Below are 24,275 nucleotides of genomic sequence, written 5' to 3'. Positions count from 1 at the left end.
CCATGTCAGTGATCGCACCTCAAAAGGAGAAAGCTTCTCCCACTGCCGGCCGAGAAAGTGACAATGAAGAATCCAACTGGGGCTGCAGCAGGAGAGGGAATTTCATTCTAGGAAAAATCACCAAACTGGATTTCCAACGTTCTACGGTGGAGATCCGATTCCTTGGATCTTCAAGGCCGAGAAGTATTTTGAGTATCATGATGTATAGGGACTCTAGCGCGTGACCATCGCCTCTTTTCATCTGGAAGGGGAGGCGATTCAGTGGTTTCAGTGGTTCTGGCGCTCCTGACCCCAAATCTCATGGCAAGAATTCACGGAGGCACTGTGTATAAGATTTGGTCCTACTGGGTACGACGACTATGATGAGATGCTATCCCAGGTAAAACAGACGGGAACGGTGTGAGACTACCAAGTCAAGTTTGAACGGCTATCCACCAGAGTATATGGGTGGCCAGAGAAGGTGTTGGTCAGCTGCTTTGTTGGAGGACTGAGGGACGACATCAAAGTTGAGGTGAAGGCTCTTCAGCCCACTTCTCTGTCTGTTGTAGCAAGACTGGCAAGGTTGCAAGAGGAGCGACTCGACCGACTGAGGAAGGTGACAACTTGACCATCCGGGCCCCTGTTGAAAACCCCGCCCCGCCAAGATGGACTTCTCCCTCGGCCCATGACAGAACCCAACTAAACTATGTGGGAAACCACTCGGCCCGCCCAAGGACCCACACCACCAAATAGGAGCCCAGTCCCCTTCAAACACCTCTCCTGGGCCAAAATGCAGGCCCGGCATGAGAAGGGCCTGTGCTACAATTGTGATGAGAAGTTTGGGCCTGGCCACCGATGCAAAATCCAGCGGATGTTCTTGCTGCAATGGAAGGAGACTGGGCAGGAAGGTGAGGAGGAAAGGGAACCGGCCGGACTCAATATGACAACCCAGAGATCTCTCTGCAAGCATTAATAGGGCTAACATCCCCCAAATCTATGAGGGTTGAAGGGAAACTCAGAGGCCGCTGGGTATCCGTAGTCATAGATAGCAGAAGCACACTGAATTTCATCACACAAGTATTGGCTCGCCAACTATGTATGACAGTTCTCTACACTTCCCCATTTGTTGTTAGAGTGGCGGATGGTAACCACATTGGAAGTGAAATCCGTAGTCATAGATAGCAGAAGCACACTGAATTTCATCACACAAGTATTGGCTCGCCAACTATGTATGACAGTTCTCTACACTTCCCCATTTGTTGTTAGAGTGGCGGATGGTAACCACATTGGAAGTGAAAGTATTTGCAAACATGAAAAGCTGGTAATCCAAGACTACACTTTCACCGTGGACTTGCACCCATTGGATTTCAACGGGGCCAATGTAGTGTTGGGTGTTCAATGGCTGAGCCAATTGGGCCCAGTCCTTTGTGACTGGGGACACATGACCATGGACTTCTATTGCAATGGGCTCCGCTGTCATCTGCAAGGTCAGGAGGTACCCAGCCCAATAGTGGAAGGTCTACACTCCATGATTAAAGGGGGGTTTGGAAAAGAACACCTGCTGCTGATGCAGATGGGCCCAGTGCCTATTGGGCCTTTACTAAAGCTAGAAACTGAGGTCCAATCATCTGAGAAGGACCAAGATGGCATACAAAAGGTGATAGGCCAATTTCCAGAAGTCTTTAGAGACCCAGATCAGCTTCCCCCAAATCGGTTCCAAGATCACCGTATACCTCTAATTCCAAGGGCAGCCCCTACTAACGTGTAGCCCTTCAGATACCCGCATTTCCAAAAAACTGAGATTGAGAGGCTCGTTAAGGAGCTCCTGCACAAAGGATGGATACAGCCTAGTACGAGCCCATTTTCGTCCCCAGTGCTCCTTGTAAAAAAGAAAGATGGGTCCTGGCGTTTTTGTGTAGATTACCGGGCCCTGAACCATATCACAGCCAAGGATAAGTTCCTGATCCCGGTTGTGGGTGAACTATTAAATGAGCTGGGGCAAGCCAAGTATTTTTCCAAAATGAACCTCCAATCCAGCTATCACCAAGTCCGGGTCCACTCTGAAGATGTATACAAGACAGGTCTGACCGACCAATTTTGGCACCTTCCAATCCCTCCGTCACTGCGTGTCCGTGCGGGAGGCCAGCTTGCTGCCATTGTTAATGTAGCAGAACTGATCCAGGAGGAGTTTTACTTCAGGTTCAGGTCTGAAATCCCTAAAAATCCAAGTTATTTTGCCGTTTCCAGCATGGTATTTCTTGTGCTTATTGCTGTATACTTGAGGTATTGCATGTAACTTGTCTTTCTGTCCACATCATTGTCCAATCACAATGAGATTTTCTTAGTAGGTAAACCAGGTCTGGGCGACACACCAGTTACAGTTTCCCTTCAAACAGATGCTTTCCCAAAGAGTTCAATGAAGATCTCCCTTGCTGAAATCGCAGTCAGAGTAACCAGGATTAGGGTTGATTGAAACAACCCTAGCTTCAGTCGATGAGTCCAGAAACCAGTAGGATTTGAGAGGTTAATGAGTGAACATAGAGCAGACACAGTCTACAGAGCAACCTGCTCTGATACCATGTCACACATTCAGTTTGTACAAGAGAGCTCAACAGGTTTAGGGTGAAAACAGAATAATTGATCCCACCCCAAAGAGGCAGAATATATAAATATATATATATATATATGAAATATGTGTATTTACAGAAAAGCCCCAGGCAAATATGATTTAAAGGAATTTTTCCTAAATATTTTAACATATGTTATCTGCACGATACTGAAAATCAGATATGCACAAAGCAACTTTTGACCAAATGAAATGAAGAAAGTATTCTTGTATAATGCATTTGATAAGTCAAATCCTGATGAGCATTCCTAATTTCCATTAGCAATTGCAAAAACTACGACTACATAAGTTGCCACTTCCAAAGTATGTACAAAACAAATTAATACATACCAGCCCCTCCAGTATCCTTCAGTTTCTTCTAGCCGTGTTCGGTAAATATAACTGCCATATGCCTTCATAATTAGAGACATGGTTGTCTAATATAGAATTAGGAAGTGTACATTTTCTAGAATATGGTATGCAGATAATAAATAAAGAAAGAGAAAAAGAGAAGAGGTGAAGAAAACAGCAGAGAGAAAAGATGAAATCTGTTGATTGAGGAGAAAAAAGCTCAGCTTCCCAGCCAGCCAGGTTATATGTGGACAAGGTCATATGTGAAAGCATAATTACAAGTATCCCTTGTTCAAGCAATTATCGTATTTCCTAAACTACCACATTTAAGAAATAAAATAAAAAGACATATATACCCCAGATCTAAACAAATAAAACAAAGAATAAATAATATAACAGCATATATAACATAACAAAAACTCTCAATACTGCCCCTCAAGCTGGTATATATGTTATATAGACTAAGCTAGTTACTGAGAAAGCCAATCCAAGGCCGATGCAATGCCTTGGTGAACAGATCTGCTAGCTGATTTTCATTTCTCAGAAATTGTGTATCCACAACACAACTTTGAATCTTTTCTTATGGCAATAAACCTCAATGTGCTTTGTCCTTTCATAAAAGATAGGGTTTGATGTAATATGTACAGCAGCCTGGTTTAAACAAGATGCATAGAAGTGTCACTGTGATCCTCATCATCTCCTTAAGTAAACTTTTAAGCCATATTATTAGCTCACATGTAGTAAGACTCATGGAACAATATCCAGCTTCAGCAGTAGGTTTGGTCACCGCAATTTCCTTCTGGCCTTCTAAGAGATTAGAAACAACTAGGAACGTATAATATCCCATAATAAATTGACAAACAATAGATGAACCAACCAGCCCTGCATTGTTAAACTCCAGCATGATCAACTGTCCAATGATCCTAAATAATATTCCTAGACCTGGTGACTCTTTCAAAAATCGTAATATCCTAAATACTGCTTCAAGGTGGGGTTCTCTTGGTGAGCATATGAATTGGCTAATAAAACTAGTAGCAAAGATATATTAGGATGAGTGATGGTCAAATTGTTCAGCTTTTCAACCAGCCTTCTATACAGTCGTGGATCATCTATCTATCTATCTATCTATCTATCTATCTCAGTATTTTAAAAGTGCAAGACCCAAAAAAGGTGCAGGGATCAATTTGCACCCGAGGCACAAGGCACAAGGCGAGGTAGTACTTTTCTGAAGCAAGGCGCAAAAATTAAAAAAAAAATGCTAAAAATCAAAAAATGTCAGAAAATTCAAAAATGCCAAAAAATAAAAAACAATCAAAAATATAAACTTAAATTTTAAAATAAATGTTTTAAAAAATAAAAAACCTATTATCTAAAATTAAAATACATAAACTTAACATGTAAAGCATATTCAAATTAGAATTTAAAAGTAAAATCAAACATAAAAAACATTTTCAAGCATGTAAAACCCGCAATCTCATTTTCAAACATATAAAACATTCCTTGTCGCCTAGCCTCGCCTTGGCGCCTTGAAAACTATGGTTTAGACATTAGTTTGGGTCCAAGCTAGGGTTCATATTTAGGTTGGCCCTTAACCTAACCCACCCAATCCATCAAATTTACACCCCTTCTTTTTTAGAGAGAGCCAAAAGGGTTCTAAAAGTGATTTTAGAGGATAAGAGGGATTTAATGGGGATGGGAGATAACACAAACATTGACTATTAAGGTGAGAGAGAGAGAGAGAGAGAGAGAGAGAGAGATTTAAGAATGGTCTTACTAGAGAGTAAATATGGATTTTATGAGAGACAATGAAGTCCAGTGAGGGTGTTAATTTTGCCTTGTTATATTTTTTTTTATTTCATTTAAAAAATAAATATGTACATGTGTGAGAAAGGAATGGAGGCGGCCCCTGTGAGCACTGTAGTGAAAGGACTCCTCAGCTCCCCTATTTCCTATTTCTATTATATTGCCACCAGACTTGTTTTCCAAAGAACAAGGGTTTAGTAGGAACAATAATCTGAGAAGGTTTGTTTGAAAAACTATTCTAGTGGTTACATAAGATATGAAGAGAGCTCCACTGCCCAGATAACCATGGTTAAACTCGATGACACCAATTTTTTGAGACTCAATCAATGAAATTATCTATTGGAGGATGTGAGAAGATGGGTATTCTTACAGAGAGAGGTGAAACCAAATATCATCCTACTTATAATCGATGGGAGAAGGAGAAATTATTTGGCATATCATGGCTTGATTGCTCTTTGCATTCTCACATTGCCCAGAACTAAATGTTGTTGATTATAGTGAAGGAGATAATAGGATAGGTTTAATGCTACTTATTTCCAGGATAAGAACATAGTGAAGGTTTATCAACTCCAATGAGAGGCCAATAATTTGAGGCAGGGGAGAGAAGTCTGTTGTTATGTACTTTTCTTCACTGCAATCTATCTAGGAAGAGATGGATCACCCTGAAGCTCTAGAATAGAGGAATCCATGCTGAACAGTACAAGAAATTTATTGAGAAGACTCGAGTTTTAGATTTTTAGCAGGGTTAATTCTGGAGTTTGTTTTCATGAGGCACCAATCAGATTTAACATGGCTCTCAAAGTTGTGTAAAGGAGTACAAAAGAAGGCAGGTCAGAAGATAAGGGAGAACCAGTATACTGTAATCCTTGCTCTGACACCATCCCTGTACAGATGATAAAGAAAGAGCAGAATAGGAGAACAGAACAACAGAGAGAAGATTTTCCAATTGAGGAGATATACTCAACTCTCCCAATCAGCCAGGTCACTAAATAATAAATATAAATAATCTCATAACTGAAAATAATTACAGGCATGCCCCTTCTTAAGAAATTACTGTAGTTCCTAAATTACCCAATTTAAGTCATCATCATCATCCATACCTTATCCCAACTATATGGGGTTGGCTACATGAATCCTGTTTTGCCAATCTGTTCTATTTAAAGCCATACCACACTGCATATTATTAGTGCTTAAATCATTTCTTACTACTTCTACCCATGTCCTTTTTGATCTACCCTGAGCTCTTCTAGCCCCTTCAGTGTGTAACAAATCACTTCTAACTGGCACAAATTACTCCATTTAAGCAACAGCATAAATACCCCAGATCTAAAGAAAAATAAAATAAGAAAAAGACATCAAGAAAAAAAAAAAAGCAAAAACTACACACCATCAGAAAGTATATATGGCAAGTATGATACAAATGAGAACACTGGTATTGTTAAACAGGTATCTGTTGACAATGGAAGTTCTTACCATTTCTTTGAGTCATCATACTTCAAAGTCGACGGAATGGACAGCCGAGCAGACTCAATGTTCCTTAAAGAGCCTCCTTTCACACTCCATTCAATCTATGAAAAACTTCTTCATTTAAATACACTAAGTTGATAATAGCAGACTAGGACAGCAAAAAATATGATACAATCATTTTTTTTCTAGTAAAAGAAATAATTTATTAAACAAAAGAGAAATTCAAACATATAGAAGACAAGGATTTATGGCCCAAGCATCAATGCCAAAATAACTTATATATAGCATTAATCTCAAACATAACAACCAGACAGATGACAACCGCACAACTGAAATGTTCCCACGGCAAGAGCATCCACAACAGCTTTCTTTTTAGTAAAGTCTCCATTGTATTAAATTTGTCATGGTAAACCTCCCAACAAAAGGCTCTGATTTTGGGTGGGGTTGGACCTTTCCAAAAGTTTCTTAGAAGACAATTTGAAGAGGAGAGGAAGTCCCTAAAGAGATCAAGGAAGAAGGAGAAAACTGGTGGAGATCAAGGAAGTCACTCCACCAAGAATCATAAACCCATCCCACAAATTGATCATTAAAAAATCTATGTTTCATAATTCCTATTACAGAACAAATCTGTACTGGTTTTAGCCCTAGATTAGCAGAGAATAAAGATAGAAGAAAGAGAGAGATGAGAGAAAGAAGAGGAGGAGAAAACTGGTTCGATCTAGAGAAAATGATGTTCTTTCTCTAGTCGAAGATTGTATTTACGTGTTTCTGATTAAGTACATAAAGACTTATACCCCTAATTATGGGACATATAACTTAAACCTGCACATAATAGGCATTACATCACACTAATAATATATACTGAAAAGAAAAAGCTACTCCTGTATAGTCAACTCTTAACAATTCCCAACTCCCATTGTTCCACACTACTCAATCCACATCTAACAACACATAAACGAAGCGACCGATCCCTGAAATGCAGAAATAGACACTAAATAACAAGACTCTTATCTCTATCTCCCCTCGGGTGGTGGCAGGGATAAAAAAATGATATAACAACAAATATTGTTAACTAACACAATGAAGCAATGTAAGACAAGATTTCAGTCTTGAGACAGTGAAGAAATCTCAGAGTCAACTTCTTTGTAGAATTTCATGTTGGTGAAAGTGACATAAAATTCTCTTCTTTCTTTGGTGGCTTTTATTTTATTTTTCCCTTTAGGTTGGGGCACAAGCAAGGAGATAAGACTCTTAGAGCCTATTACTCCTCTCTCAATTTGGCTTAACTAACGCCCCTCTACCTTTCAAGCCTAGATGAATGAAGTATTTCATCCGTCTCCATAGGCTTATTTTGGCATTTTTAGATGATATCCTCATATATAGTGTGGACTAGGACACGCTCTTACAGCATCTTCGCACCACCTTGGGCCTCCAGCAACACCAATAATTTGCCAAGGCTTCAAAGTGTTGCCTTAGGCAGAACAAGATTCATTACTTGGGCCACACTGTTTCAACCAGGCAGGTGATGACAAAAACATGGAAGATTGCTTGCATGCAATCTTGGCCGCAACCCAACTCCATCAAAAGCCTTTGAGGCTTCTTGGGTCTGATCTACTGCCACAGAAGGTTTATTAAAGCCTTGTACAAGGATTGAAGTTGGCAGTATCCTCACCCCCTATGCTCAACTTACCCGACTTCATCAAGAAATTTGTAGTAGAACGCAACACATCTGGCATCAAGCTTGCCTCTGGGGGCTGTACTAATGCAGGATGGGCATCCATAGACTTACTTCAGCAAAGCCTTGTTAGATGAGGCTTGAACCAAATCCATGTATGGAAAAAAGGAGCTCATAGCCTTTCTTTAGCAGTTCAAAAGTGGAGGCCTTACTGGTAACTAGTTCACCACACGGACTGACCAAAGGAGCTTAAAGCACCTATTGATACACACCTCAGAGCAACAACACTGGATATCTAAATTGTTGGGCTTCAACTATGTTATAGATTATAAGCCCAGCTCATCTAATCCAGTGGCAGACACTCTCTTGCAAGTCACCAAGTTGGCCCACTTAGGTATTTCACAAGCCAGCTGACCCTTACTGGACCTCCTCAAGACCAAAGTCCAAGAGTATCCTGAGCTCACTCACATCCAAGAAAAGTGGAAGGTGAACCCCACATCTACACCTAGATATTCAGTCATCAACTCCATTCTCTATTACATTCACCAGTTAGTGATTGCCCAAAAAGTCCAGGCACATGCCAAATTACTCGGGCTTTTTCATAGCTCATCCTATCAGCAAGCCCCCTTAGCTAAAAGAGCCAAATGTCTTCAATTGCACTAGGATGATGGGTTACTGCCCACCTCAGGAACAGCTTCAAGGGCAGCTCTGTCTCCTACAAAAGAGAAGAGATAATTCTAATTAAATGGTGCACTAAGCATTTCCTTCTGTAATACCAGTATTTATAATCATTAGCTCATATCGCACATGGGCTGTTATAACAGACTACTGACGTGGCCTTCTCACAAACAAATATGACAGGTGGTCCAGGCTTGCCGTTAGGGGGAGCTTTCTCAGCTGCTGCTCGAGCTGGGCTGGTTCTAGCCGTTGGAGTCTGGGTGGGCTGATGTCGTGCTCCCTGAGTTTTAACAAATCCTCCCTCCCGGAGATCAACCTTGTCCTCAAGGTTGGAGTGAGGAAACTACTGTTTGAGGCTTTCAAAATTTTCCCAGGTGGCATCTTCTGCAAGGAGTTGTTCCCAAACTACCAGAGCTTCTTGGACTATCTTTTGGCCATTCTTAACCCAACAGAAATCTAAGATCTTGAGCGGCTGAACTATCAGTTCCTCTTCATCAGTGAAGGCGGGGTACTGAGGACTGAGTGATAGATCCTTCCCCAAGATGTTTCTTAGAAGAAAAACAGTCCTTGAGAGTGTGGGACTGTTTAGAATAGATGCAGAGATCAAAAGAAATCAAAAAGAACAGCAGAAAATACTTCTTCTATGGAGTAGAAGGTGAAGGAGATGGTGGCAATAAGGGTTTAGAGTATGAGAGTTTCGAACCTTACTCTCTCTCTAACACCCTAACACTATTTTATTAAGTTAAATTTGATTAATTACAAGGAGGCCCTTAGTTGGGCAAGAAATTACAAAGAACATAACATAGAAAGGATGGGCCCAGAATAAAGCCCATTACAGAAAGGAACATAAACAGTAAGAAAGGATAAACAGCCTATGGGCCATTCAGCCCATCTTCTCTACACTCCCCCTCAAACTGAGCATAGATGTCAATCATGCCAAGCTTGCCAGTATCATGCTGAAGTTTTGCCTTGGGAATGCCCTTAGTGAGAAAATCTGCTAATTGTCCTTCAGATATGATGAAAGGAAGACATACTTCACCCGAAGAGACCCTTTCTCGAATAAAGTGTCTATCAACTTCAATATGCTTAGTTCTATCATGTTGCACTGGGTTGTGAGCAATGTTGATGTCGGCCTGATTATCACAGTACAACATCATTGGCTTGTCATGCTCAACCCCTAGTTCCTCCATCAATGATTTTAGCCACAATAGTTCAGAAACTCCATGTGCCATGGCCCTACATTCTACTTCTGCTGAAGATCGAGCAACAACCGATTGTTTCATGCTTCTCCAAGAAACAACATTACCAGCCACCAAGCTACAATACCCAAAAGTAGATCTTCTGTCATCAATGTTTCCAGCCCAGTCAACATCAATATAGGTTTCAAGTTTCATATGACCATGCTTGGCAAACATAATTCCCTTTCCTGGGGAGCCTTTCAAATAACACAGGATTTGCTCTGCTGCTGCCATATGAGTGTCTCGAGGAGCATGCATGAATTGGCTAACGCAACTAACAGCATATGCAATATCTGGCCGAGTCATGCATAGGTACAGAAGTTTCCCAAGAAGTCTCTAGAAGACTCCTTTGTCTTCTAACAATGTCCCATCTAAAGTAGAGAGTTTATGACTCATATCATTAGGAGTAGCAAATGGTCTAGCACCCATCTTCCTAGTTTCAGAGAGCAAGTCAAGAACATACTTCCTTTGGGAGATGATGTGGACGCTTTTATTGGGAAGACATATCACCGCCGGCAGCAGCAGTAAAGGGAGCAAGATTTTCTGATTCTCATCTTATCTAATTCTAGCTAGATACAGTTCTTATCTTATCTTATCAGTTTAGTCTTATCTTATCTTATCAGTTCAGTAGGATAGATTAAGGGAGTCTTATCTTATCAGTTCAATCTTATCTTATCTTATCAGTTCAGTAGGATAGATTAAGGGAGTCTTATCTTATCTTATCAGTTCAGTCTTATCTTATCTTATCAGTTCAGTAGGATAGATTAGTAGGGAGTCTTCCTAATTAGCAAGGAGTCTTCCTAAAAGTAGGGTGGATGTGGAGATGCAAAATCCCCCCAATCTGGTTACTGCTATGAATTTGGCTCGCGCCTTTGAACGCAAGCTGCAACTCAACCGTGGAAGTATCAATATAGGGCGGCCTCCAGCAGCATGGGCATCCCCGGAACCACTCGGAATGGCTCCATCTTCAGCAGCCAGCCAAGAACGGAAACCACAAACGAGCAACGGTTCCAGATCAGCACCCAGTGTGGGATGCAGCGTTGTTGCACCCCCTATTAAGCACTTGTCCAGGGCTGAGGTGGCGGAACGCAAGGCGAGGGGACAGTGTTTTAATTGTGATGAACTTTACTCAGTAGGGCACAAGTGCAAGAGACTTTTCTGCCTCTTGATGGAACAAGAGGAAGATGAGGATGAACCCTCTTCGTTGGAACCCAATCCAGGAGGGCAAAATCATTCCACCTATCCTGGATTCTTTTGACTGTGCTTCAAGACACCCATCCTGAATTCGAGCTTGAGGACAAGCTCTTAGTCCAGGAGGAGAGTAATGATGTGGACGCTTTTATTGGGAAGACATATCACCACCACCACCAGCAGTAAAGGGAGCAAGATTTGCTGATTCTCATCTTATCTAATTCTAGCTAGATACAATTCTTATCTTATCTTATCAGTTCAGTAGGATAGATTAAGGGAGTCTTATCTTATCTTATCAGTTCAGTCTTATCTTATCTTATCAGCTCGGTAGGATAGATTAGTAGGGAGTCTTCCTAATTAGCAAGGAGTCTTCCTAAAAGTAGGACTCTTTATCTCTTGTAATCTCCTATTTAAGGAGCTGATATTATTCAATAAAGGCATCGAAAATTTCAGTCAAGAAAAGAGTGAGGAGAGTTGGTGATCTCTTGAACAAATCACCATTAAGGCGCCAAAATAGGTTCTTCAAGAAAAGGGAGGAACAAGGGAAAACAAGAGGTTTTCCTCGTGGACTGACCCGTGACGAGATCCTATTCGCGTGCCTGTAACAGGAGATAAGAATCCCATTCTTGGATCTAATAACTTCTATGCCAAGGAAGTATCTCAATTCCCCCAAATCTTTAATCTCAAACTCTGTATGGAGGAAAGATTTGGGATCATGAATTCCTGAAACATCATTACCAGTCACAACAATATCATCTACATACACAATGAGGTATACTGCCAGAGGTCCACTCCTCTTCACAAAAAGAGTATGATCAGACTGTGTCTGTACATAGCCAAAGTTAACAAGTGTTGTTTAAATCTCTCAAACCATGCTCTAGGGGACTGTTTTAGTCCATAAAGAGATTTCTTCAGCCTACATACCTTTCCTTTCATATCTGTTCCATACATCCCTGGACGAAGAGACATATAAACCTCCTCATGTAATTCACCATTCAGAAATGCATTCTTTACATCCAGATGTCATCTTGGCAATAGGTGCAAAGGTCTCTAGATAACAATCCCATATGTCTGTGTATAGCCTTTTGCAACCATCCTGGCCTTGTACCTCTCAATGGTGCCATCAGCCTGATATTTGATGGTAAAGACCCACTTACAACCAACTGGATCCTTCCCTTCAGGCAAATCAACCACTTCCTGAGTATCATTCTTGTGTAGGGCATCAATTTTAGATCTCATAGCATCCCTCCATTATGGAATATTAAGAGCTCTGACACAGACCTGGGAATAGGGTTAGAGGCAATAGAAGAGAGATAGGCAAAGTATGAAGGGGAAAACAGATTGTAAGAAAGGTGTTTGGAAATGCAATGTGCATTACACTTCCGTTTTCCTTTCCTAACAGCAATGGGAATATCAAGGTCAGGGAAAGATGGCTCCAAAGGGGCTGAAACAGTACCGATTGTCTCCTCTGTGACTGGAAATGCATGAGGCTCATGTGTAGTAAGAGAAACAACCTGCTCATTTCTGGATCTTTGCCTTTGATACACCTTGGGATTGAGGATAGGACGAGGAGGTAAAGGAGGAAGAACACTAGGACAGGGAGAATGGAACGACTGGTCCTTCCTTGATTCATTTGAAGGAGAAGCAGACTCATCAAAAGACTCAACTGGGACAGGAAGAGGAAGAGCAAACACCTGTGACAAATCCTCCCCCTGTGGACAATGTCCTTCCAGAGAGGAACCATAAAAGGGAGAAAGCTCATCAAAGGTGACATCCATTGAGACATACCGAGTGCCAGTCTTTGGATCAAAACAACAGTAACCCTTTTGTGTGGGGGAATAACCAAGGAAGATACACTTGTGGGCTTTTGGTTCAAATTTATGCCTTTGGACACTTGGAACATGTACATAACAGGTGCAACCAAAGACACGAAGAGGAATAGGAAAAAGGTCATTGTCCGGATGAAGGAGATTGAAGGGAGACTTAAAACCTAAAACCCTGGATGGCATACAGATTATAAAGTAGGTAACGGTGAGAACAGCATCACCCCAAAACCTTGTACGAACATGTGAGGCAAACAAAATACTTCTTGCAACTTCAACAATATGCCTATTTTTTCTTTCAGCAACTCCATTCTGTTCTGAGGTCCTAACACAGGAACTTTGCTGAATAACCCCCATGCCAGAGAGATAGCAGGATAAGTTCTCAAAATATTCTTTTGCATTGTCAGATCTAAAAATTTTAATCCTAGTATCAAACTGGGTTAGAACAAATTCATGGAATTATCTTACAAGTCTTGGAACTTCATAACAGGATTTCATCAGGAATATCCAAGTGAACCGAGAAAAGTCATCAATAAACAAGATAAAATATTTGTAGCCACCTATAGAGGATAAGTGGTAAGGCCCCCACACATCAGAGTGCACAATATTAAAAGGAAAATATCTTTTATTGCTCAAAGGATAATTGTTTCTACAATGCTTTGACAACTCACAAGATTCACAATGAAAAACTGGACAAACTAATTCCCTTGAACAGTTCAGGGAATAAATGACTCAAAGCAGAAAAAGAAAGACGACCCAAACGAAGACACAACATAATTCGACTAATAGACTCTGAAGAAACAGACCCAAAAGCAACATTCCTAGGATGATCAGGGCATTGTCCTGGAATATCAAGCAAGTATATTCTGTTTGCCTCATGCCCACTCCCAATCACCTTCTGAGACTCCAGATCCTAAAAAACACAGTAGGAAGGAAAGAAGGTTACACAACAGTTTAATGACTTGGTTAGACTACTTACAGATAACAAATTTGTATTTAGTCTAGGTACATGAAGGGCAGAAGGTAGGAACAAGGAATCTGTAGCTTCCCTCGCCGGAAATAGGGGCAAGAGAACCATCGGCTAAGGTGATTTTATCACATCCAGAAAATAAATCATATGAAACAAACAAGGTAGAAAGGTTGGTCATATGATTAGAAGCACCTGAATCAATAATCCAAGGGATCTTGAGATTACCTGAAGTGGTTGCATGATTGGCAGAAGCCCTTATACCTGAATGAACAAATGCATAAGAAGCTAAATTTCCTGAAGGGTTGGAAGAAGAAGTCACACCCTCTAGATGACTAATCATCTTCCCAAACTTTTCATATTCTGCTTTCATGGCTGCCAACTGTGCACAAGCAGACATCTCTTCAGTATAGTACTAGTCATTATCTAGACCAGTAGCCACATTTGCACTCCTTGTGCTTTTACTATTATGCTTTTTCTAAAACCAAATGGGAACAAGATCGGGATGTAACTTCCAGCACTTGTCTTTGGTGTGCTTTGGCTTCTTGCAGTACTCACATACAACATCTTTCTTCCCAGAGCCACTAGAAGTCCCTGCAACTCCTTTGGGTTTAACCCCCATATTCGCAAAGTGACCACTAATACCAGCCCCTTGAACCTGGACAATCCTTCTGCTCTCTTCCCTGCTCACCAATGCACATGCTTGTGACAATGAGACACTCTCCTTGGATAAAATATTTTGTTTTGTGATATCATATTCTGGGTTTAGTCCGGTTAAGAACTCAAACACCTTGTTTCTTTCAACCAGTTTCCTATAAGTCTTTGCATCATTGGTGGTGCCCCAAGTTACAGCTTCTATTAGGTCTATTTCTTGCCACAGAGACTTCAGGGTTGAGAAGTATACAGCTAAAGGTTTCTCCCCCTGCTTTAAATTCTTCACATCACTTCTCAATTTATAGGCTCTAGCCACATTTAGTTTTTGGGAATAGGTTTCTACAACACTGTCCCAGATTTCCTTTGCTGAATTCATCCATTGATAGTGTTGGCTAATCTGTGGCTGCATTGAGTTCACAAGCCACCCAATAACAGTGTAATTTTCTTGCATCCACTTCTCATAGGATGGATCATCCTCTGGGGGAGCCTTCTTGCTAACGGAGATAAAGCCCCACTTTCCTCTACATATATAAATCTTTACCGATTGTGACCATGCTAGATAATTAGTTCCATCCAGCTTGACTGTGGTCACAGTCAATAAAGAATCAACTGGAGTCCCCTGAACTTGTCCAAATTCAGCAACATTCTTGTTTTCAATCTCTGAGGAGTCCATCATGTAAACACTTCAAATAGGATTTCAGTCGACTTCTACAAGTGTACTGAATGAGGATGGAGCAAGGACTGTGTTAAACCAGCCTCAAAACAGCAATACACAAAGCCAAACCACACCCGGAAGCTGTGAGAACCAGGTCTGAAGCAACGCCTTGTTGTCTACACGAGACACTAAATAGCTTGGTTCGGCCTTCAAGAAGTAATCAGAAAACCTCCAAGAACTGTGCACCCAGTCGAAGCTCCTTTTCTAATCAGAAATTCTAGGTACTCACCAAAAAGTACCCCAAAAAGAGCAAAGACCAGTCTGTATTGATGAAGAGGCCTTTTTACAAACACAGTGTGGGCAGCAGAGAAGACCCCACTGTCAAAGGTGAGAAACACCTCAGGAACAGTCCGTACAGGGCCCAAAAAACAACCAAATAGAAGCAACAACTCACAGCACTGAATCCAAAGATGTTTCGACAGTTTGACAGTCCACAAAAGGAATAAAAACAACCCAGAAATCTCTGGGTTAAACCAGATTAAAAACAGCTGAATAGCTGTACAGTTTTCAAAGAAACTTCGAACACTTCAACAGTCCAAAAACAGAAAAATTACCCAGAAATAACTGAGCACAACCTACAATCTCTGACTTAAGCTCCAAATCAGAAACGGAACTGTTCTTTTTCTCTGATTCTTCCTGGTCACCGAACCACTCTCCAAGAGATTTGAGTCTTGGGCACCCTCCAATGACCTCCAAGAATCAGGCGACACAAGCTGAAGCTTCCAGCCCTAGAACACTCTCATGTAGTCGGCTGGACTACACCCACATGAAAGCCCAAGCCAAGTTCAGGCCTGCTCTAATACCAAGAAGAAAAACAGTCCTTGAGAGTGTGGAACTGTTTAGAATAGATGCAGAGATCAAAAGAAATCGAAAAGAACAGTAGAAAATACTTCTTCTATGGAGTAGAAGGTGAAGAAGGAGATGGTGGCAATAAGGGTTTAGAGTATGAGAGTTTCGAACCTTACTCTCTCTCTAATACCCTAACACTATTTTATTAAGTTAAATTTGAATAATTACAAGGACGCCCTTAGTTGGGCAAGAAATTACAAAGAACATAACATAGAAAGGATGGGCCTAGAATAAGGCCCATTACAGAAAGGAACATAGACAGTAAGAAATGATAAACAGCCTATGGGCCATTCGGCCCATCTTCTCTACATTCTTCAATAAGGAAACATGGAATACAGGATGAAGCCGCACAGTGGCTGGGAGGTCAAGGTGATAAGCAACTTCTCCAATCCTTTCTAAGATGCGAAAGGGCCCAAAGAATAGAGGTGAAAACTTCTGCCATGTTCTGCGGGATACTGATGTCTGTCTTTAGGGCTGTAGCTTGATATGCACTAGGTCCCCCACCTGATAAGATATGTCACGGTGTTTTTTGTCATATTGGGTCTTCATAACCTGTCTTGCTCTTTCCAAGTGGTGCTTGAGGCGTTGAATGGTAGCATCCCTAGCTAGTAGTTGGTCCTCTACCTCAGCTACCTAAGTGGACCCCTTCTCATAGGGGTAGTAAGGCTGGTGGCTCCCTCCCATATAGGGTCTTGAAGGGAGTCGTTCCAGTGGAGCTATGGTATGTTGGTGTTGTACCAATACTCAGCCCACGGCAGCCACTTGACCCAGTGCCTTGGCTTTTCTCCTGTGAAACACCTAAAATAAGTCTCCAAACACCGATTTACCACTTCTGACTGTCCATTAGTTTGGAGATGGTAGCTGGTGCTGTGGTGTAGGAGAGATCCCTGTACCTGGAAATATTCAGACCAGAATCCGCTCACAAAGGTGGAGTCCCTGTCAGTAGAAATAGACCTCAGCGTGCCATGGAGCTTGCCTATGTCTTGGACAAACACCTTGGCAACCCGGGCTGTTGTATTTGGAAAGTGGTTGTATTTGGAAAGCCAGTCTACCACTACTAGAGTTACTGTCTTTCCAAATAATGGGGGTGGACCGGATATGAAATCCATAGTTATATCATCCCATACCTGATCTGGTATAGGCAAGGGGTGGAGAAGGCCTGCTGGAGCTTGAGTTTCATACTTGTAATGCTGGCAAGTGGGGCATTTGGCGACAAACTCCTGAACTGTCTTCTTCATTCCAGTCCAGATGTAGTGTGAAGCAATTCTTCTATAAGTTCTTAGGATACCTGAATGTCCACCTGTGGCCAACTCATGGAAAAGTCGTATAAGGTCCTGTATTAGAGGAGATTGGGAAGGTAGCACCATTTTGTTCTTATAGAAGAGCTCTGAATTGATGACTGTATATCCGGGAACCTTAAGAGGATTTGAAGCATACTGAGCCCAAAATTGCTGTAGGTGAGGGTCTTGTTGGGCTGCAGCCTTCAACTGTTCAAAGAGAGGGTAAACGGGCCTGGAAATGCCTATGGAGTTCAATTCATTGGCCCTAGACAGGGCATCGGCGGCCTTATTGGATGGCCCAGGTTTGTATTCCAGCCTGTAATTGAAGCTTAACAACTTATATAGCCACTTCGCAAATAATTGATGCTTCCTAAGAAGGCCCAAAGTGATGTCTAAGTGCTCAAGGTGGCTGGTCCAATCAGGGCTATATATCAAGATATCATCAAAGAAAACCAATTCAAACCGGCGCAAAAATGGAAGACGTCATTCATAACTGACTGAAATGTGGACGGGGCATTGGTCAGCCCGAAGGGCATGACCAAAAACCCATAATGCCCGTCACGGGTCCGGAAGGCTGTTTTATGAATGTCAGTCGGGTGGACCCAAATCTGATGGTAGCCCGACCTTAGGTCTAGTTTTGAGAATACAGTAGCCATCCTGAGCTCATCAAGTAACTCATCTATAATAGGAACCGGAAACTGATCCTTGACAGTGATCTGGTTCAGGGCACGACAATCCACACAAAACCTCCATGTCCCATCCTTCTTGACAAGGAGAACCGAAGACAAGTAGGGACTCGAACTGGGTTGAATCAACCCTTGTTGTAAAAGTTCATTCACTATTTTCTCTATCTCCAATTTCTGGTAGTTTGGATATCTGTAGGGGCGCACATTCGCAGGCCCTTCTGCAGGTTGAATGGGAATTTGGTGATCCTGGGCTCTAGGGGGTGGAAGGCCCACAGGACCGGAAAACACATCTTCAAAGGCCTTCAAAAGTTGTTTCAGGTCCTGCTCCTGGTCTGGTGAGAGCTGTAAGGCATCCTTAGCTGTTAGCACCGGCCCACTGAGGTTAGGGCCCAACATCATCACAAGAGGGGGTTCCATGAGTTGGCACTATTTGGCCACAGAGTTATAACCAGCCGCCCTTGGTTGGTTAGGCTCCAAACCCTTAAGGGTACACTGTTTCCCGTCAACAGTAAATTCCATAGTAAGGTTCTCCCAGTCACATACCACCCGCCCCAGTTGGCGTAACCATTGAACACTAAGGACCACATCAGCCCCTCTAAAGTTTAGCGGATGCAATTCAATGCTGAACCAGTGCCCTTGAACCATGAGATCTATGGCTCGACACACCTCACCACATCTGAGTCGGTTCCCATCAGCTACATGGACTGAAAAGAATTCGACTGGTCCAACCGGTAAGCCCAACTAGCGAGCCAGCAACCCAGTAATGAAGTTAAGGGTGTTGCTGCTATCGATTAGGATGGAAACTTGACGTCCCTTGACTGTCCCCTTAACTATCATGGTACTGGGGGAGTCCAGGCCAATCAGGGCCTGTAAAGAAATCTTCGGTTCGTCTGTATCAACCTCAACTTCATCCTTTGGGGTTGGGACTCGTCTTCCTCAAGAGCTTCATCAGATCGGAGGAGGAAGAGATGTTGGCTCTTGCAGCGGTGGCCGGGAGCAAACTTTTCATCACAGTTATAACATAGACCACGCTCCCTTTGTGACTGCATCTCCGACCAAGTCAACTTTCTCAGGGGAACGGTTGGACCAGTGGCAGTGGCTTTTGGGTTCCCTGTATCCGGCCAGTTGGGTGGGATCTTTAAAAGTGGGCCAGGATTTTTGTATATCTTCTTAAGCCTACTCAGGTGCTCTTCATGAAGTCTAGCCAGCACTGCGGCGGCACCAACAATAGCAAGGGAAGGGCCTTCCCCTCTATCATAATATCCTCATGCAGGCCCCCTACAAAACTTCTGACTAGAGAATTTTCAGGCCACCCATAAACCCTGGCTACCAAGCACTCGAACTCTTGCTGATAGCAACGCACAGAGCCGAGCTGCCTGAGTTTAGAGAGTTTCATCAAAATTTTTGTAGCCAGAAGGCGGCATAAAGCCTTAGTCAAATCTAGCCAAGTCAACTGGGGTGAGACTGACAGTACCATTGGTACCACAGTATGGCTTCTCCTTCCATATGGATGGAGACCACTGCTACCCGATGATGCCCGGGTATCTCATTGTATTCAAAATACCATTCAGCTCTAAATATCCATGAGATAGGATCGTCACCTGAGAAAAGGGGAAAATCGATCTTCATTGGTCGCACCAGTAGCCCTCCGTTCCTTTTCAAGCCAGCTTGACTAGAACTCTCGCCTTCACTGTCACGGCGAGTTGGGAGGACATTGCCGTGATGGCTTCCTTCGGCTCCTTCATATCTCCGGCTATCTACTGTATATTGGTTTCTAGTTTATCCACTCATTCTTCCATGGAAATCGAACGGGTGGTCGGCATCTTCTGGCTCTGATACCAATTGATGGGACACTGCCCACCTCAAGAACTGCTTCAAGGGCAGCTCTGCCTCCTACGAAAGAGAAGAAGAGATAATTCTAAGGAAATGATGCACTAAGCATTTCCTCTGTAATACCAGTATTTATAATCATTAGCTCACGTCGCATATGGGCTGTTATAACAGACTACTGACTTGGCCTTCTCACATAAATGAATCTGACAGGTGGTCCAGGCTTGCCATTAGGAGGAGCTTTCTCAGCTGCAGCTCGAGCTGGGCTGGTTCTAGCTGTTGGGAGTCTGGGTGGGCTGATGTGTGCTCCCTGAGTCTTAACAAAGAATCTCCAACCACTTCTAAGTTGCAGTCCTTCCACTAGTAAGCTTTTATTAAACTAATTGTTAATCACCTCTTCCATAATCGCAACTGCCCTTCCAAAAAAAAAAAAAAAAAACAAATCATCATGTTCTTCTCGTAGTAGAGAATGGCATATGATAAAGCTGTTTATTGGCCAAATCCCTTTTCACTTCATTCCATTATGTGCTTTACTCACTTCTTGGGCATCATTAATTTTTGTTTAGATTTCATCATTCACAACACAGACAAACACATAGATAGATAGATAGACAGACAGACAGACAGATGCCTTCAGATGCATGAGTATCACTTCAACTAAAACTATGATAACAAAAACAGATAAAGGACAAAAACCAGCATTCAAAAGAACAGTGTTCAAATTTCAAGTATCATGGATACCGCTTTTTCAATGGAAGAAAAATGCTGCATTCTGCTTGATAGGACTTTCTGCATGTGAATCAATGAAGCCATGGCCGTACCCTGAAGTTATATTTGAACAATACAACCAATTTACAATACAGAGACAATTTCATGTAATCTTGACATGATTTTGCTGGGGGAGAAAGAAGAGAAAAAGAAAGAATAGAAAACATGCACCTCCACAACATCAACAACAATAAGCCCAGCCAAGCTTCGAATTTCTTTCTTTGCTGCTACATGCACAGCAACTGAGCCTCCCATGCTGTCAGCAACATAAATATAGATTCAATATGGAATATTGACTGACAATGTGAAGAAAAATGAAAAACAAAAAAAACAAAAACTTTTCAACTGAATTGATGCAAGACACACACATGCGTATAAATAATGGGGGGAGAAAGAGAGAGGAAGAGAGAGAAATAGACATAAATATTTGAAAAAAGGATTCCTATATGAATTAGTTATGGAGCTTATATGCACAACCTAGCCAATTTAAGCCACATGAAATGACATGAATACGCTGAACCATCCATTGAATTGGAGGCCAACTGGACAGTCCATTCGTTAAATCCCACTACCACATCAGCCTAGTACCGAATATACTATTAACATTTACTACAAGAAAAGTTTGTTGTTCAAGATTGCATCCATGATGTCTTTTTCTGATAGTTTTATTGCATCCATGATGTCCAGAAAGTGACAGTCATGTCCAACAGTAATATCTGGAAATTTAATTGCTAGTGTAGCTCAAAAGCAAGCATTGTAGGTGTGAAAAGATCAGAAGCTTCAAGAATGGTAGGGAAGGCTCAATCTCCATTCCACCATTGCTGAGGAAAGACAAGGGGAGAAGGGTCATTAAGGACATCGACAGTCGGTAGGAATGAGGCATGTTGAGGTTGAAGGGGACTCCAAGGTGATCATTTCTTGGGCTAAAAACAATAGAACTACTCTGTGGACTTTCAAACAAGTGATAAGGGAAGTGGAAAAGATCGCAAGGGAGGTAGAGGCTGAATTTAAATGGGTTAGAAGGAGTGCAAATGGGCTAGCTGATAGGTAGTCCTAGAACAGAAATGGAGCTGATACTGGTTGACAAGAAATGTGAGGTGGAGGAAGAACTGATAGTCCAGCTGTTAGTAGTGATTGCAGATGACTGAGCAAGCACTTGGGATGACCGACAAAGAGGTGGGGCAGTTTGGCAAGTGGAAGAGGTTGTTCCAGACAAAACACTTCACCTTTATTGGGCAGGTAAAATGGAGGCCTAGAAAGATAAGGAACAGTGCAGTGGCAAGAGCACACTAGTTTGGGTAAAACAAAATGTCCTGGAGATTAGAAAATTCTAGGGGGTGCCTTTTTAAGGCCATGGTCAGGAAGAGTTGGCATTATTCCTAGCAGTTGACAAGAAAAGGTCGTAGTTATGCCGTCTCAACACAGATGGTTACAAGTGGAATCAAAGGATACTCGGAACCTAACAGGGTGCTGTTAGACAGTTGTATGCCCTTAGCTCCAATCAGAATCATGTACATTATGAATTTATTGTAAATGAATTAAGTACATATTTGATTCATGTTCCAGTGGTGTGTTTCTGTGTAATACCCTTAAACTAGACACTTATGAGACTCGTGTTAGTTTAGAATGTTCACAGCCGTTGGATAAGTCTGGGGAGATTTATCCTGCCAAGGCTGACACTGGTGTGCTGCCAAATGTTGGGGTGGCATGTCTCAGCCGCCAGGGTGAGACCCAAGGCACATGCAGTGTAGGATTAATTGAATCTTTGAACCGGACCAGATTTCCAGTATTGCCCTGGACCTTGGAGATAAATGGGCAAAACTGGAAAACTAAACCTGACCCCTAGACTCGATTATGATACTGCACTAGTTGTCGGATTGGGCTGTCTTTGATATGCCAATCAGTGAGATCCTTAGCGGGGGTCAAAACCTGGGTATGTTGAGACAATCTGAGAATTCATCTCAGTGGGTGATCATAGTGACAGGATCAGCCCTTTGTTGGACAAAGGTAATGATCGGGGATGCACTCTCTCTGATGGAAACCAAGACTACCGACAGCCGATTTCAATCGTTGAGATTTGTTTTGCAAAATATATTTTATATGAGATATAAAAGTATATATATTATGGTTTCCAAACGTTTGCAAAAGGTTTTAATTTCCAGAATCCATGTGAGTAGAGAGTGCAGCACTATTCCTTGTAGCCGAGGGAGAGGTCATCTCTTGTCGAACATTGTTTGATCATTATGGGCTGAGAGGTTAAGTGTAAGACCATTGACGGTAATGCCTGATGGGATAATCTTGCATCTCCCCACAGTCCTTGGGTGTTACAAGGTGACTTGGCCCAGGGACCACTTAGGGTAAGTGTTGGGCCCATAGAGCCCATGTGATGGGTTTCAGGGGGTGCACTGTCCATAACAGTGTATTCGGCCAGGCCTTGTAACAAAGGCTGGGCTGAACCCATGTGGCTGATGTGTAGATCAATGTTTGGGTCCCATGCCATACAAGGAAGCCCAACTGGGCAGCAGTTTGGAAGGCTAAGTGAGCACATAACCTTATTGGGCCTAAAGCCCATTTCGAACAGGGCTGATTTGATCAGTTAAATAAGGGGCGAATTCTGAGATTGGATTAGCAGATAGGATTGGGTCTTAACCCTATCCACTCAGAGTCTAGATCTAAATATGATTTAAATATGGAAACCTCCTAAAGAGATTAGGAGAAAGCTAATCTGATCTGCAGATAAGATAAGGGTTTACCCTTATCACTTAAAGGGAATTCTGATCCAAATATGATTTGGATCAGCAACTCCTAATGGGATTAGGAGTTGATCCCTTTAAAGTTATAAAAGGAGGAGGGGGCGGCAGCCTTTAGAAGATATACATTCACATCCTCTTCAGAGCTGAAATCACAGAAAGAAGAATTCAGCAACCCTGTGAAATTCTTTCTTGCTGCCTCCTTCCTGTCGCCGCCTCACCTACCAGTTCGATCTCCAGTTCAGTGGGAGAAATCAAGATTGGATCTTGATATCAGTTCCTTGTGAAGGGACTGATAGGAAGTTGTGCTCACGTGTTATCCTGCTAATTCTTGCGAAGGATTAGGTTCTTGGGAAGAACACTACTGATTCTGCTCCATCTTGCACTAGCCATCTTCAGTGGGAGCAATCTTTGGATCCTTCCTTGGGCGTGAACACCTTCGTTGGGAGATATTATTTCTCCGTATCAGGTATATCCCTCTCCTACTGCTTTTGTTCAGATCCGGTTCGATTCTTAGTTCAAGATTGATCATTGAAAAATATGATTTTTCTAAAATAGGGAATACGATTCCCAGTAGGATGAAGAAAAATTTTTGAAATTCGCCCATTCTATTCTGCAAGATTCGGGCATCCATACGATGGATATCTCATCCCTTCAGGTGCATTTCCCGAGCCCTTACGCACAATTCTTCCATGTCTCACAGCATTGCTTTGCTTAATGAAATACTCAAGTTTGTGCTTCTCAAGGTTCCAGAGGTTCAGATGAATGCTTCGCAGGACTTTGATGACTTAGATCAGTGGTTCGCAAGGTTATTTTGCCAACCTATGCTGTTGGGCATGTGCATGCCCTTACAGATGGCCCATCTTGGAGTCACGTGATGACTTAGAACTGTTGTGGGACATAACGTTGTGGGGTTGGGCCCTCTTTTATTTTCTGTTGTATTTTTCTTGTCTATGTTTAATGGAC

The 24,275-nt window shown here is 42.2% G+C and overlaps 1 protein-coding gene across 2 annotated transcripts in view; it reads right to left on the bottom strand.

The window, feature by feature from the left end:
- The window catches only part of LOC148852909 (esterase/lipase/thioesterase family protein), a 114,891-nt gene that overhangs the window by 49,442 nt on the left and 41,174 nt on the right, over positions 1-24,275 (bottom strand). For both annotated transcript variants that reach the window (XM_088944173.1, XM_088944172.1), the window contains exons 6-9: positions 20,731-20,815; positions 20,533-20,613; positions 6,212-6,306; positions 2,936-2,986 (exon numbers count right to left, since the gene is read on the bottom strand). In XM_088944173.1, coding sequence (XP_088800299.1) covers positions 2,936-2,986; positions 6,212-6,306; positions 20,533-20,613; positions 20,731-20,815 — 312 coding nt within the window. The remainder of the gene's footprint in view (positions 1-2,935; positions 2,987-6,211; positions 6,307-20,532; positions 20,614-20,730; positions 20,816-24,275) is intronic.

This window comes from Nelumbo lutea, chromosome 5, assembly GCF_056320005.1.
Source record: "Nelumbo lutea isolate HS-2025 chromosome 5, American lotus-T2T, whole genome shotgun sequence".
NCBI lineage: Eukaryota > Viridiplantae > Streptophyta > Magnoliopsida > Proteales > Nelumbonaceae > Nelumbo > Nelumbo lutea.
This window is presented reverse-complemented; position numbering and strand designations above follow the sequence as displayed.